The sequence below is a fragment of the Pipra filicauda genome, unplaced genomic scaffold (genome assembly GCF_003945595.2).
Source record: "Pipra filicauda isolate LSUMZ 115617 unplaced genomic scaffold, ASM394559v2 scaffold222_size1277272_pilon, whole genome shotgun sequence".
Classification (NCBI taxonomy): Eukaryota; Metazoa; Chordata; class Aves; order Passeriformes; family Pipridae; genus Pipra; species Pipra filicauda.
The window spans coordinates 391,224-407,832 of NW_024104335.1; the positions used below are offsets into that span (position 1 = coordinate 391,224).

At 46.7% G+C, this 16,609-nt stretch overlaps 1 protein-coding gene across 1 annotated transcript in view; it reads left to right on the top strand.

Moving 5' to 3' along the window:
* The first annotated feature begins 2,496 nt into the window (after positions 1–2,496).
* Positions 2,497–16,609, top strand: part of TNNT3 (troponin T3, fast skeletal type) — a 37,985-nt gene continuing 23,872 nt past the window's right edge. The window contains 5 exon segments of the mRNA XM_039381421.1: positions 2,497–2,612; positions 6,227–6,232; positions 8,990–9,130; positions 13,909–13,943; positions 15,093–15,106. Of these exon segments, the coding sequence (XP_039237355.1) occupies positions 2,538–2,612; positions 6,227–6,232; positions 8,990–9,130; positions 13,909–13,943; positions 15,093–15,106 (271 nt within the window). The 5' untranslated portion in view covers positions 2,497–2,537.

The following is a 16,609-nucleotide window of genomic DNA, read 5'->3' on the forward strand; positions in this document are numbered from 1 at the left end:
CTTCAGTTGCTCCCTTCACAAGAAAACGTGGCATCGGTGAAGTGTTTCTGCTTATCTCTTGCTGGAATGAAAAGCTCCCACAGGTGAATTTGCTGTGGAGAAACCACTGTGTGGTGTGAAGTTACACTGTGACCTTTGCAAAGCCCTCCTGCTTCCAGCTCTTCTGCTTGTCTCTGGGACCTCTGCCCTCCTAGGAAGGGCTTCTGGGGACTCACCCCGCTCGTGTGAGCGAAGGACAGCAGGCTGGTGCCCCTCTATAGTAGCAACCCTATGTCACTGCTCTGATCTTGAGGCACCCCTCAAGGTGTTGCTTCACTGCAGTTCCTTCTTTCTCCATCTTGGCTAGATTATGCAGAAGGGGAACATCCTTCCAGCATCTGCTCTGAAATAAATGTGGAGGGCTAAGGTAATACTGAAATGTGCTGCTTGTGGCAGGGTTCAGGGCTGCTTTTTTTTTCCCAACAGGGTTTAACAGATGGTTCTACATGAGTGTTTGCAAGATGGAATTGAAAAACATTGCAGTGCCTGTTTCCTGCAGGCCATAAACCAGTATTATTTAAACATGGGGAAAGCTTATCTGGTGGAAAACTCAAGTCTCTTTTGAATGTTATGTTTTTATGCAGCACTTGTTCTGCCTTGAGACTGGGGGCTGGACTTCATCTAGTAGTCTTTTCATGTGTAAAATAATTATAGGCTTATATTTATGTCCATCCTTATGTATATGTACTCACTAATTAACAGATCTCTGCTTAACCCTCGCAGCTCTGCACTGGGCCTAGAGTGAAGCAATGGACACAAGAGTTTAGAATTTCCAAAGGAGTTTGTTCCTTGAAATGTGTCTGCAGTTTCTGCTCTTTGAAAGAAAGGTCAGCCTCAGAGACACCTGAGCCTGAATGTCAGAGCTTTGCCTCCTGCCACAGCCACCTTCAGGAAGGAAAATAAACAAGTTTAAAGAGCAGGGCAGCTATAAATAATGAGGTGGCAGCTGATATGCTGCTGAACAAGGTTCTGAGGTTGGCCTATTGGTAATTCTTGGCAGCTCAACACACTTTCCCTGATACTGCATTACATACATACATATGTACACGTGTACGTATTTTAAAGCAGGTAAAGAACGAATCTCATGTTGACAGGAAGTGTAATTAGAGCTACCCTTTACTTCAGTAATGATGACCCATTACAAGGGTCCTGATAATGAGACAGACCTGAGGTGATTTTTCCTGTGCTTTTGCATTGAGTCCCCTCGGGGTTTTGGTTGCAGTGGAATGATTTGATTTAGATCACAAATTTTCAGAAAGGTGTTTCATCTCTTCTTGTTAAGTAATGGTGGTTTAGCAATGCTCAAGATATGCATTCTTTGTTCTTCAAATAAGTAGAAAAAAGTATCATGGACTTGGGGCTTCTGAGGATGAGGGGAAGAACGGAGGGGGGGGTTGAAGCGAAGTAAGGGGGAGATATCATTGGGATTTATATGAGCAAGCACTCTAAAGCATAAAAGCAGCAAATTGCAAGTGTAATTACTCAATCAGAGGTGTTTGGTTGGGTAGGGAGGTCTTCCCCATGGTTGTGGAGAGAGTGTGAGTGGTTGCTGTTAACACCTTGACTGGTGTCCTGCCTTGCTCACCTCCTCTGGGGACACTCCAAAACAGCAGCTTCAGGCATTGGTCCTGGCTCCCATCCTGTTACTCAGTCTTCATTATCACTGTCAGACTGTCTCATCCATTTGTGTGTAAATAGTCTGAGGGTGAGACCCAGGCCATGTCTTGAATGGTCAAGCCTGATCCCTTATCTTTGGAGACACATTTAGCCTAGATCTAGGGTGTCCAAGGATGGTCTCCTGAATCCCGGAGATTAGATGTCTAAAGCAGATGCAGTGAGCACATCTCCGAAAGCAAACAAGTGATGGAGAAACAATCTACCACAAAAATCAGAAATCAATATTGACTGAAGGAAAAAGAAATTCACTACTTACTGATGTGTAATTTGTTTCCATCTGAAATCATTTGCATGTTGGGTGCATCGTGTTACTCGGTCCAGTTTACAAAATTAACAGGTGATTGTTCCTTCAAGATCATGTCAGGTGCTGGTTTCTTGTGATTTTTAGAGCCCTGTAGGTAAGTTCAAAACACCAGATGGAAAAATGTTTACAGTAGCCAGTAAGTACAAGCAGTTTCTCAAAAATAAATAAAGGCACTTTTTCAAAGCATGAAAATTTCCATCACCTAAAATTAGCATGAAGAAGGGCTATCGAGTAACACCACTGCATGCTCCCAACTTTGGCCCTGCAAAGTTCAGCATCTCAAGTACTGGAGAGGTGAAGGGCAGATGATGGTGATGTTGCCAGGACAGCTATTCTAGCAGAGTAGCTCCAGGCAATGAAACCAGTTGGAGGCTTTTCAAGTTGGCTGTCAGATTTACTGTTTTGCAGAAGTCAGGGTTGCTAAATGCAAATTTGGAGCTGTGCTTTGGTTGTTACCTTCCCAAAAAGAGAAGAAAGCAAATGCTGGCTCTGTCCCTGCTTGTTCCTGGTGAGGGACATGCTTATATGCAGGGAGTGCAAGAGCAGAAAATGCTGCACTGGGAGCAGAGGGGGTTTGGAGTTGATTAGTATGGTGAATTTTGGTCGAGGGTGTTTGTGTGCAGTTTGACTCAAAGATCTGGGCCAAGACTGCTTAGGTGAGCTGATAAGGATGGCCCCAATGCCTGCCTTTGTCGTGGATAACCTGTGAGTTACCCAGACACTATGCAGTTATTTACTGCCTCTTGGCCTCGGGAAATTTCATCCCTTTTTCCAGCTGACTTCCCAGGTTGGGCTTTGTTTTTTCACAGCCTTTCAGGAGCCTTTAAGTGTGGATGTGAAGGCAGCTGGGAGGTTAAATATACTCACGGGAAGAGGGGGACATATATGAGCACTTTCCTGGAGGTTTACAAAGCAACTTTACGCTCAGGTTAACCTTGGCCTGTTTCATATGGCTTTTGAGATGCTGGTGAGCTATACCACAAAGCCAGCTCTAAAGGCAAATTCTTGCTGCTTCTCCAGTACCACACTGCTAAGCCTTGTTGCTCACTGACCCCCTGTGCTAATATATCTCTAATCTGACTTGGAGTTACTCTGTTTTGGATCAAGGTAGCAAAGCATTTCCTACATCCATGAGGGTTGTGGCCCATCTGATGAGACCAGTTCTCATCGGGGATGTATATGCTGGTACTTCTGGGTTGGTGTTGGAGGTGAGCTCTCCATTTGCTTTGTCCCTCTCTGCCTCCCTGATGACTGATGAGCTCACGTCTGGCTCTGTAGGATATGCTGCTCCTTAGTGCAGTGCAGACCTGTGGAAGGATTGGGGATAGGTGCTTGATCCTTCATGCAAATACCCTAATGCAATTAAATCCTCTTTGACTGATGACTTCAACATCTCAAAACTGCTCTTGTCTTTTAGGAGTACTAGTGACTCTGTGTCTCCAACACTGAAAATGTTGCTGGAAAAAAACCCAGACAGTAACAACCAGAGCCAACCCAACAGGAAACATAGAACCCCCATTATGAATAAGAATATTTCAAAAGATTTTAAAAATGTCCAGGGATACCTTGTACCCTGCTCTGCTGCTGTCACCACTGAAACCATGCATGTGTTTGCAGGATGCACTGTATGAATGATGCAAAGGGTGAGCTTATGTTTGCCCATGCTGAAGTAGGAAGTGTCCAGATCACTTCCTGTTTCTTATGAAAAGATGTAGAGTTTCTGCTCTTACAGGCTAAGAGGAGATACGATAGGAACAGATTTTCCTACTGAGTTTCACAGAAGGGATGACATACTCGAGTCCTCCACGTAAGTATTGATTGGTTCCCTCCCACCAGATGCAAGTAGGAGAAAAGCAGTAACAGGAAGATGGATGGAGGCATGCATAGGTAATTTGGTCATTAATAAGAGAAAGCTTGGTTGTTGCCCTTTATTCTCCTTTTTATGCCCCTGAACCTTTGAGACATCATGAAGCCACCATCAGGAAAAGGTGCTGGCACCCTGAGGTTCCCCAGCCACCTTCCAAGATTCAGGTAGGTAAACCCACAACTTGGCAACTATTTGCTCTCCCCTGTATCTGAGCAACTGCTGCAAGAGGTGCATCGCTGGGCATGGTAAACACTGCACCAGGTCACTTCTGGGGAAAACAAGAGACAACCAAGGACAGAGACCCTGAGCCCAAATGCCTTGCAGGTAGTATTAGAGGAGCCGGGGGGGAAAGATGGTCTTTGCTCAGCCAATTTGAGTTGTTTCACATTCCTCAGGATCCTGTTAGCCCCAGTAAAATGACAATGGTCTGCTGATACTTAGAGGAGCTGACTATGAAGTTTAAGGCTATTTTGATCTCTGCTTGACTGGCTGCATAACCGGTCATTAGATTTTACCCAGGAACAGAAAATAATTAATTATATATATATTCTGTCCTTTCTCTGAATGTACTTAGCCACTATCTGATCTGCCTTTTTATTGACAGCTATTTCAATTAACTTGGAAAGAGTGTTCAGTGAATATAGGGCATCTACAATAACCTTGAACTGCTGATTAAACCCCACTGCAGAATCCCTTTCTCTGGGGGAGGATAAAGAGAAGAAAGGGTGTGGGGGGAACTGGATAAAAAATTTACTTTCCTTTCCCAAATGGCTTTTGTGATTCCCATTTCCCACATGCCCTAAATCATGGTAAAATATTTATAACTGAATGTCACAAAAGAGAAAAACACATCCCCACCCTTTCCCAGTCAGCTTAATCAACGCATTTTTCTGGATACCTCCAATTATTTCAAGGTTAATGCCTGTATAAGTGGACAAACGTGCCAAAAACAGAATATCTGTATCATCCAAAAAAGTAAAATGTGTTGTTTTGAAAGCATTCAAATAACTTTGGAGAGGAAGGGGAATAAACATTCAGACTGTGAATGATGAAACAACTCAAGTAGAACACATTTTCCTTATAAATAAATTCACTTTGGATAACTCTAACCATTTTTCAATGACAGAAGGTGTCAGTGAAAGTTCCTCTGTAGCTCTACTGTGAAGGTGTAAGTGCAGTCATGGGCAAGATTGGCTGAGGAAGCATTTCAGGAGGTCCTCTTTCCTGACTTATGGGCCAAAGCAAGGTTTGCTTTGGAATTAGATCCATTTGTTCAGCATTGGAGAGTAGGTGGTGGATAGGCGTAGGCATTTATTTCAGAAATTGGATATCTCCTGGGTTGTGAAAGAGTACCTGTTTTATGGGAAGGATGTAGCTGATTTTATTTACAAACTCCGTAGTTTTTAATGAACGTGGGTAGGATTTCAGACTTCCAGGGCTGTAGAGGTTTTCAGATGAACTTTTCCAGTGCTTTTTCAGCTCACTGGGCTGAGCATTATCGAGCCCTAAGAGGCAATGATCCATGAAAATGCTGCCCACTGACTGGTGTGCACTGAGAATATGGAAAGGGTATTTTGAGAAAAAAAACAGACCAAAACAAACAAAACACACACAAGTATTTGGCCAAAATGCCCATCTTTACGCAGTTTGTAAAATTATCATGCTAATGTGTGTGAATTGTATTTAAAGGCATCTCCCCCAGAGCACTGGCTGCTTCAATAGGTCAACCAATAGCCAGAAAAGATTGGAAGGGCTGATTACAGCTTCCCTACAAGTGGCCCTGCAATGCAATAAATTCCTGTGGCCCATCTCAAATAACCAGTCTGGGTGTTCCTACCTACCAAGAAGAAATGTGACATTGGACTAGGTTACCTAGCAGATACTTGTCTAGATCTCTGCCCCAGCCTCCAGTTCTGTTCAAGGAGGAACACTGGTTTGCTGTATCTTCTCCCAGGTGGGGATGCTGTCACTGTAAAAGTATGCCAGGCTCTGGCTTGAGGTCAGCAGGCAGATGGACTTTTCGTGGTTTGAGACCCTGGTTCATGTCTGTGACCTGCGTGTTTGCTCTTTGGCCTTGGTGCTGTCTCCTAACCTGGCACCTGGTGAGAGGGGCTTCTCCAATGACAGGTGCTTGCTGCACATCCACCTAACAAAAGGGAATAGCTTTCAGTAGGTGTGCAGCCACAGCTGGGATCATCCCTCCCTCATCTTGTCCATGTGATCAGTAGGGACTGGGAGGTAGTTGGTGGTGGTTTGCTCACTCTCTAGGGTGTGGCTGCGCTGCGACAGTCCCAGTAACCTTGCTGCTGATGCAGGGGGAAGAGATGGTGTCAAGACAGCACAAAATATAAATCCTAGAGCAGGAGAATCAACAGTAAAGAGAGACAAAGCTGATGATGAAAATGTCACAGGTTGTGAACGAAATTGCTGTGCGATGGTATCAAGAGGTGAAATAAGGAGTTGACGCAGGGAGGGTGTGAAAAGCACAAAGTATGCAACTAAGGCATGAAACAAATGTTGGAGAGGATTATAATCACGTGCTGAAGGGGATAGAGAGATCCACAAAGGGAAGAAAGGACAAACATACATTGGGCTGTGTGGAATGAGCCTTGGTTGTGAACAAGGCGACAGCAGAGCAAAAGGAAGACGTGTGCATCAGACAAGCTCTCTTTCCAGAGAGATGGAGAAGGCACCCTCAGTCCCCATGAAAAGAGGGAACTAGATTATGCTGGGACCGGAAACAAGATGCATAACATGGACATTGAGCGCTCTTGACAGAAGCAGCCCATGGGATGCACAGATGTCTTTTGGGACAGTACTAAGCAGAAGTGCCATACTCACAGGGGGTGGTGGTGGCGAAGACAGAGCATGGACATGATGTATGATGTAAAGATGAATGTTGTCTGGAGCAGTTGCCTGGCATGTCCAGGTGAGGAACTGAGCTGAGCACAAGAACTGAGAGGATACTGCAGGCTGTAATGTTTGCATCTCATCTATTTGAAAAGAGAGCTGTGGCAGAGAGAAGAGTCTGGTTACCTGTCCCTCCCATCGCTTGTATCAACGTCACATTTGTGAAGATGCTTAGAACAAAATTGGAGTGATGTGGAGCGCTCCCCTACCAGTGTGCATGAGCAACACTGCTGTGGTGGAGGCTGTGCAACCCTGCAAGATGCTCACGCTACCCCTGCCAAATATCTGGCAGCAGGTGAGCCAGATGGACCCACAGGAGCGTTCAGGCCCACACCTGCCGAGAGCCACCCTGGTGTAAGGCCAGGCTTCGCATTCACTTGCACACACACGGTTTCTTTTTAACTGATTGATCCAGTCCTTGGCACTGAGTCACGATGCCCCACCAGCAGCAGGAACAGCCTGTAACTGGCAGGCAGGCAAAGGAGACTGGTGAATGCTATTGCCAAACTGGGTCCACCACAAATATAAAAGGAGAAACAGCTGGGACACTCTCCCCCCATACGTCCCCACTCTGCTGCTAGTTTGGGCAAATACGGTATTTCTTGGAGATGTGCCCAGCTGGTGGAGCACCTGAGGAAAATTAGCCAGTGGAAGACACCACTTCTTTACTGGTTGGTGCTGAAAATGCAGCGTGAAAGCTGGTTTGCTGTGTTAGTGCTTTCAACAGATCTGGGAAGGGGGGGTGGAGGTGATGATACCAGGTCCGGCCGCGTGTTCCCACGCACACGCTGCTCTTCTCGGCAGCGCGGGGTGCCCTCCCCGCCTCCCCCACCCGGCAAACTCCCACATGAAGCGAGGGTGCTGAGGATGGATACAATGTCCCCCTCCCACCTGACAAGTAACAAAAGCATTGGCTGGAGCTGGGTTGCAGAAGGGAGGCGAGGGAATAAGCTGCCGGCCAGTTGGAGAATGCAAGCTGGAGAGATTTTAGTTCGTGCATGTTACCTGGTGAATGGGAGGCTGCAGTGCTGTGCTCCCACTCCACAGCTTTAAAAACTTGTCTCTACATCCTCGGTAGGAACCCTTTCTTGCAAGCAGCAGGGAAAGAGTGGGCAGGAATCAATCTGTGACCTGGGCCAAAAATACCGTCTGCCCTGCAGCTCCCAAAGTTTTTCCTGTGCTCCTACGGGCTGGGAGAAAGGGGGTGCTGGAGCTGCCAGACACACTGGAGGGCACACACTGCATTGCTGGGGAACCCTGCCAAGGGGAGAGGGGCGGGAGGAAAGGGATGGGAAGCTGAAGCCTGTGAGATTTAGTGAAATGGAAACCATGAACCGGAGGGTTGTGCGAGACACTGCAATCCTCTGCTGGAATAGCCATGCAACTGTGGAGAGAGTTCAGGCAGCAAAACCACTCCAGGCACCCGGAGGATACTAGATGGGGTCCAGCCATCTGGGATTTGCCGTCTCTAAGAAATTCTTACTTAAATAATGCTTTCATATTATGCTAAAAAAGGCTCTGAGCATGGTGTGAGTCAACCAAGATCTTTTGCTGCATTCCTGCTCTCCTACTTTTTGTTCCAGGTCTCCTCAAGCCTTGGTGTGTGGCAGAGCCCTGGTAGTCTTAGTGAGAGATGGGTGTGCACTGCACAGCACTTGCACCTTCCCCCCCCCACATGTGCTGTGTGCCTCTGACTTCTCACACGCCTGTGACTGCTGGTTTCAAAGAGCACTGGACACGGAAGGTCCATGAACCTTCCTCAGGCTCACCCTGCAGTGCAGCTGAAACCGTTTGCATGTGGAGGGGCAGCAGGGAAGAGCCCCTGCCCGAATGGGAGAGTGGAGGTTGCTGCTGAGTGTTGAGATTGCAAGAACCAGGCTCTTGCAGACCAGGTTTTAAGCAGTGACCATACACCACGGAGCTGTGGAGCCCCACAATTTGTTTCTGAGGTGCCTTTGCCTCAGATACCCCTCTTTGAGCTCTGCCTGCCTGGCGGGTTGTAAATATAGAAACATAAGCCCTGGAGTTTTTTTCTCCAAACATGTCCCTTCCATCTTAGCATCATCTGTGCAATTCCTCCAGCTGCTCCTATACATGGTATGACCTTTTTTTTCCCCTTCCCTTCCTTCCCCCTCCATCTCATCCCCCTCCCCGCCCCATCCCTGCTCCCTTCCCTTCCCTGGCCAGCATACGAGTCTGGGGCCAATCGGCTCTTCCAGACGATCAAATGTCACTATAAGTTGAGAGCTGCATCACCTTGGGACGCTCGCAGATCCCAGCCTGCCCGTCCCCTTCGACAGGAGCTTGGTGCTTCTCTCCACTCCTCCAGGTAAGTGGGATCCCTGGCAAGGGATGCTGCTGGGGGGTAACACTACAGAGGGGCTGAGCCTTGGTTTAAATAGAGAAAAATCAGGGGAGAGTTGGGGTCTCCCGGATCTGGGATCTGGCACAGGATCCTAAGGAAAAGGCACTTTTCCTTCCTGGCTTTGGTTGGGCATCACACAAATCTCATGTCATGTACGGAGATTTGGGTGCTCTGAACTCTCAAGGATTAGTAATGGGAGAGCAGATGCTTTCAAAAGGAAGACGTAGGGCTCAAAATTAAGAGTTATCTCTTGGGACACTTGGGGGAAACTCCCTCCAGCAGCAGGAGGAAAGTGCTGACCTTCCCTCCCCTGTCATCCAGAGAAAGGGATGGCCGAGACAGGAGGTAGCAGGGGCAGGACTGTTGAGGAGCTGCTGGCAGGTGAGGAGGGCTGTGGGGTGTGGGGCTAGAGGGAGATCTGAGAAACATAAATATGGTCATGGAAAACTGCCCTCTCCCACAGAAAAGAAGAAAACTGTGAGTCACCCACACTGGGTGCTCATGTCATTGAAGTGTGAAGGAGTTTGAAGCTGTGCATACAGGGAGCATACCATCATCACTCTGAACATGACCCTGTTTATGTTTCTCAGATCAGCTTCTTGCTGTTGGGTGGCAAGTATCCTACAAAGACAGGAGAGACACCAACACAGGTGACTCTGGTGCCAGCAATTTGTGCTGCTCATGTGGGGGAGCTCCAGTGAGGCTGTAGATGATTGCCAGGGCAGGCAGCCATCCCTCGTAGGTACAAGATCCAGGAAGATCGTGGAGTCCCCACCCCTGGAGATGTTCAAGAGGTGTTTAATCTGGCACTGGGTGATATGGTTGAGTGGTTTAGGGGTTAGAGCGATAGTGCTGCTTTGATGGTTGGACTGGATGATCCTGTAGGTCTGTTCCAACCTTGATGACTCTAGGATCAGGGAAAGGGGGATATAAGCTAAGCACGGTCACTGGCTTTTTGCCCTCTATCTCAGCCTTGTTGTTCCTAGAAAACACTATGCAGGGAGATCAGGCAGATCATACCACCGTGAAGACAAGGATAAAGGGTACATCTTGGGACAGGGAGTTGGGATTTTCCTATGTGTCAGTGGACCCTGCAGCAGCGCTTGGGTCCTGTGACCCTGTTTCAGCATCAGTGCTGTGGCAGATGCTTCACCTTCCAGCCCCTTTCTGCTGGAAAGTACTGAGCAGTTCAGAAACAAAGAGAGGAGGCAGAGAGATGGAAGAAATATGTATTGAAAAAGGTATATGTATATACTTTTTATAGAGAGAAGTATATTATTATATTTATATATTTACTAAATATATTATATATAACACCTATATCTTTTAATATAGATATGTATGTATATTAACAAATCCATGCAGTTGGTTTTCAATGGTTCCTGGTAGGAAAGTGTGTCCATGTGGTTCTTGGTGGATCATACTCCTAGTCCTTGCCTGATAGCTGTCCCTGCCAGGACCCATTGCCCATGCATGGCCTCTTTTGTCCTCTCCCCTTTCAAAATGGCTCTTGCTACCTTGCCTACCTTGTATGGCCTGGCTTGGGAGGGGATGATTGATGGGTGGGTTATTTCCAGGGATGGCTTGGAGGTGCAAGGCAGCCCATTCCCCCTCCCGGGTGCATTCTCAGCTGCTAAGAGGCTTCTTGGGATGTGCTGATTCTGCTCTTTCAGTCAAGGCCAGGAGCATTTGGGGCCAAAAGGGACATGGCATTCCTGCCCACCTGGGGCTCATGAGGATTGGTGTGTTTGTCCTTCCAGCCATGACCTGCTTGGCTTGAATAAAATGCAGAAAATAACCTTTGCTTTCACCTTTAAGGGGTGGGAGCAGGTAGGAAGTTTTCTGTCTGGTGAAACTTTCCTACATGTTTTGATTTCCTTCTAAAGGGTGGGCAGTATTAACTAATTGATTTTATTACATCTCTAAACCCAGTCTCAGACCAGAATCCGTTTTTCTGCCACTGTACAAACAAAGCCCAATTATTGCCTTAAGGTGCTAACAGCCTTAATCTTGGGCTGCGTTTGCTGTGTGTAAAGTAATTTCCACCGAGGGGTAATCCTGAGCCAGCTGGAGACTTTCCACTTGCCTTCAGCAAACTCAGTCCTAACTGCAAAAAATACTGCTCTTTACAGATTGCTTGCTTTATTGCCTTTTGGATGTTATTGTAGTTCAATTTTGTTGGCTGCTTTGATGACAGACCTACGTGGATAGTGCTGGGCATCAAAGAACCTTCCTTGTCTCGTGTGGCTGTAGCTATGACGGTCTGTATTTTGCCCCTGGCTTTAAGGGACCAGATGGCTTTTGAATGCCATGGAGTAGACAGACACCTTCTTTTTCTTGGAGCGAGACCTTTTTGGCTTTCCAGCCAGGGCAGTGGCAGTCAGCTACAGCCTTAAATGCCAACTCCTCCTGACAGAGCGACCAAACTTGGTTGAATGTTTGACCCTTGCAAAGCTGAAATCTGCGGTCTTCCCTTGGATTTTTTTGTCCCCCACCCCCTGCCCTAGCCTGTGGGGTTCCTGTGTCTGGCTCATCTTTGCACACAGTCTGCCAGTGCACTTGTTATTAATTCATTTTATCCAGAGCCAAGAAACCCCCTCAGGGTTGGGGTCTTATGGTGTCAGGGATGCTGGCATTCTCATTCTGTTTTTATAGCACACGGGCAGATGCCATGCAAAATCCCATTCGCATTTGCAGCGCTTGGATTAACAAATATGGAAGGCTGTAGGGGAACAGCCAATGTGACAACCCTCAGCAAGATGTCCTTAGAGCTAAATTGGAGACTAGATGAGCTCATTCCAATAACTGCTAATGGAAAGCCTGATTGCAAAGACTCCCGTTGACTTCAATTGCCTTGGAAAGATCAGCATGGGCTGCGCTACGTGCCTACCGCACACTGAACAGACGCTCACTCTCTGTGTGCACACCCAGGGTTCTCGAGCTGATTTCTTCTCCACCATTGAGTAGTATTACTCTTCTTCTCACTGGAATAACAGAGGAGTTTAGCCCAAAGCCCTTTAAAACTCCTCTTTTTTTCCCCCCTCGTACTGGAAAGAAGGAAATACGCATTTATAAATTAAAGGCAGAATCCATGGGAGGATTGGCCATTGCCCTGAGTCTTTACAGATCATGTATTTTAGAAGGAGCCAACATCTGGGCATTAGACAGGTTTCCTCCATAGGGTTTTGCCTGAAGAAGCTCAGCTGTCCTGTTGCATAAACCAACATACTGTCAAGCATTATTTCTAATACCTTGAATAATTTTCGGGGGCTGAGATGAGACTGCTAACATGCTAGCCACTGTGCAGATAGCAAGTGGAACTCTTTGTCCTGAGGATTTGTTGATCTACATAGAAAAGACCAGGGGAGAGAGACCAGCAGTGCTGTAGCATTCAAGTAATTAACAGAAGCAGCAGCATGAATTGGTGCAAAAGAAAAGCCTTTTGCAGAGCTGAAATTCTTCCCATACACAAAATTCCCCACAGATTCCTTCTGCCTGCCTTTGGTCCCCAAAGTACTCCTTGGGATGGCTGTTGCACTTGAGCAGTGGACAATCGCAGCCACCAAGTTAAAAGCAGCCTGTGGTCGAGAAATCACTGAACCCAAATTTCATATGTCCTAGCAGTAGGTTACCCTCCCATCCTGCTTCTCAGGTCAGGTCATAACACAGCCACTGCTGGCACTACTTCCAATGCAACTCTGACTTTCAGAAAGAGGATAAATGAGGAACTAGAAGAAAAAAAATGCTGGCTGTTTATCTCTCATGGGGGTTTTAAATCCCATTGGTGTTAATGTATGGTGCCCAGGGTCATTGCTGGGGAATGGAGAGAATCCCTTATAGGGCAGGGTTGGAGCCTGTGGGATTACTGCCTTCCTCTGAAATAGAAAGCTACTGAGCTGCAGTTGTTCCTTTTGAACCTAAGTCAGCCCACCTGCTCCTTCAAGACATCTCTCATATATCAGCTGAATAATGAAGTCATGAAAGTCAGGGTTTGGGGCAACAAAAAGAAGCCAGGCTTTCTAATTTAAGACTGACTGTGGATCTGGAGGAAGTCTTGGGGGGCCCTTTCCCACCTCCTCCCCTGGCCTCAGGCAGTTGGTGCTTTTAGAAAAACCAGAGTGTTGTATTACATAGAAATGGTTATACCCATGTGAACTGCCTAACCAGGGATGTGGCTGGTTTTCATCTTAAACTAATCAACAGAATATTGTTCACTTGTATAAACCAGACACACTTCTGGGTGCTGACAAATAAGGACTCATCTCTAGGTATATTGGTAGTTTCAGTTATTCTTTTAGCTCTGACTAATGCTTTGGAGCTGGCACCTTCTCACTTGTGGTAGCATAAAGTCAGGAAAAAATTCTCTGATCTTTCCGGAGCTATGGAAATGTCAGATGGGTGCAAGAGGACACTGGCCTGTGCCTGTCTCCCTCTGGAGATTTTGTAATTTAAAGCCAGGTCCAGATTTCCTCCAGTCCCTGTGGGACACAGCTGAGTTGACGGGACATGTCTTTCCAGATGATGTTTTCCTCCTCCTCTCTCCTTGTCCTCTGACCTGGCTGGCAAAGATTTGTGCTTCTTCCAAAATGTCAGTGTTGGTGGGGGATTGGTTGATGTGTGGGAAAGCAGGTGCCTGTCTTTTTTTGTCCTCAAATGTCAACCCATCTGCTTCTGCCTTGGAATTTTTTAGGAGGTACTCTCATTAGTAACACTTTTTTTTTCTTCTTCTTTTCCTTTTTTGTCTAGAAACTCACTGCCAACATGTCTGATACCGAGGAAGTGTAAGTAGAGAGAAAGTTGTGTGTGTGCTCGTTGGCTCAACTTGCTCCATGCAGCGGAGCAAGGGCATCCCAGCAGGGAGTAGAGGCTGGGTGCTGCTCTGTGCACAGCCTGAAGCCCCCCGAGGCACTGAGGAGGGGGCATCTTGACTTTGAGTGTGAAAGACCCATGGAAATTCACCTGACTTCCTCCCTGTCCAATACAGGACATCCCCCAAACACCTCCACCCAGCTCAGCCTGCCCTCAGTGGCTGTGGCACTACCCCTGGAGGAGGGGGAATGAAGTACACAGTGCAGTGGAGGAGCCCCTTTCTGCCTTGGTTTAACAAATCGAGAGTAATATGACCAAACCCAATGGGGCCATTTGACATTAATGCATCAGTATGTACATAGGGGAGATTTAGAGCAGTCATGGGATCAGAGGAATCATGGACATGACAGTGGTCATTTAGCCCTCTCCTCTGCTAGGAGATAAGTTCAGCTCAACCTGTGTCATTTTGCCCAGCTCTTAACATTTTTTTTTCTAAAGATAAAATTTGGTACCTTTTTTAAGCAATCACTGACTAACATGTCTTTCCTTTGGGATCTGGCCCCAGGGCTGCTCTGAGGCTTGGGTGTCATGCAAGGGCATGGTAGAGCAGGAGAAGCTGGGAAGTGTGGGCAAGGAACGGGAACAGACCATGAGACTGGTGTAGCTACAGCCATGGGAGAAACATTGAGCAGCATCTGTTTTATGCCAGATTTCTATTAGACAGCCTGAGGGTTCAGGGAGCCTGTAGCACATCTGGGTCGGCATGGGCCCTTGGCTGCAGGTTGGCTTGCCTGGCACCCTGGGGCTGAGGTCCACCTGTACAGCACTCGTGTATGGGTATCACGTTAGAGCCCTGGGGTGGAGGATTATTCCTGGATATAGATTCATATGCACCCTCAGAATCAGGAGCACTATTTAAAATAAAACTCAAACCAAGTCACTTTACCACTCTTAAAACCAAATGTCTCCTGGAAGAGCAGAGAGAAGAGGGGAAAGAAGAAACAACAGACTTTAAACAATGCTACACTGTGTTGCTTCAGTATATGGTTTAAAGCTTGTTGACAATATGGAGTGGGAGAAATATTTATCTAGTTTCAATATCCTTTTTTCCTCTCTCACAGGGAACAAGGAGAGGGTAAGTCTTATATCTGTCTCTAGTTGCTTCCATGCAAGCCTGCAGCATTCTCTGGCCGTGTCAGCTGGTACAGTTAGACAAATCTGAGGTTTATTTTTCTGTGCTTCTGTCTGTCTGACTGTCACCAGATTCTGGTGTTTTTACACTACCTGTAGCAGCCTGGCCGTGTTCTTGCTGGGGGCATCCTGCGGGGTTTCAGCCCCACATTGATGCCCTGGTTGCAGGGGACGCCTCTAGTTTTTGTAGGGGCACTGCCATCTGCTGGCAATTTATTTTGAAGCTTGTGTATATGTAATATTTTCTGTTTTAAAATATAAATCCCCATAATATACACATGCAATATACATAGAAGCTTTTCTTATTCTCAGGGGCCCTCTCTGCTACCCTTTTCCTTCTAATGCGTACATAATCCTGAGTTCCCCTTGCCCAAGAAAAAAAATCAACGCTGTATCACCTTCTTCCCCTTTTTATGACTCCTCTTTTTTATTTTCCAAGTCATTTAGTCTGTTACTTTACTTGCTGATTTGCAAGTGGCCTCTCAGAGACCATCTTGCCCGGCGTCCCTGTGAGCGCAAAGGGCTCTGCCGTGGGTAATGTCGTACCGATGTGTCAAGGCTGACGGTTCATTTGTCTGCTTTTTTCCCCCCTCTCCCGTTTCAATGCAGAGGAGTACGAAGAAGAAGGTAACAAAAAAAAGTGGAATGTAATTTATCTTTCTTTGAATCTTGGTCCTGCTTTTCCTTGTCTATACTTCACCCTTCTCTTTTGTGCTTGCTGCTAAAGGTGATCTGAAACACTTGATCGGTAAACCAGTTGGAAACAAAAAAACAGTCAAGTTGAGGCCATGACGTGCAGAGCCTTCACGTTGTGGTGAAATGGAGTATTTGAATGAGCTGTTGGGGATGGTGAAAAAGCTAGAGACTAACCTGTTCATAAACTCAGAACCTTTTAAAGCAGGGACTGGTGCAGAGCCCACACAACGTATCATCAGTGAAATCCTGCCATTCTCATTTTGACAATATCCACAGATTGAGTTTAAATTTTGAAATTGAAAAGAACAGGTTGGCTGGCTCCTGAGGAGAACCCAACAGGGCACTGCTGAGGACAGAAAAGGCAAGGCAGAGAACCAACTGGCAAAGATGAAGTTTTTTAACACACCTTTAGCTGGTAAAATGTGATTTGACAAGCTGTGAGAGACAGAGTGCTGATCTGGAAAGATGGAGCATGAAAACCCCTTCTCACCCAAGTTGTTTCACCTTTTGTAGGCAGCAGGGAGAAGAAGATTTTGGAGATGTATCACTATCTTTGCTGGGCACTTTTGACACACTGGCTTAAGTTCAGGCAAGTGTAGCTGCCAGTTGTCATCCTTCATTTTCCCAAGGTGTCTGGAACAGAGAGAAGGGCCAAACTCTTGGACTTTCTCCCAGGATCTGCCCTTAGTGTCTCAGACATCTTCTAAGGGGTCAAGAGCAAAACCCTATATTGGAGGTCAAATATTTGCAT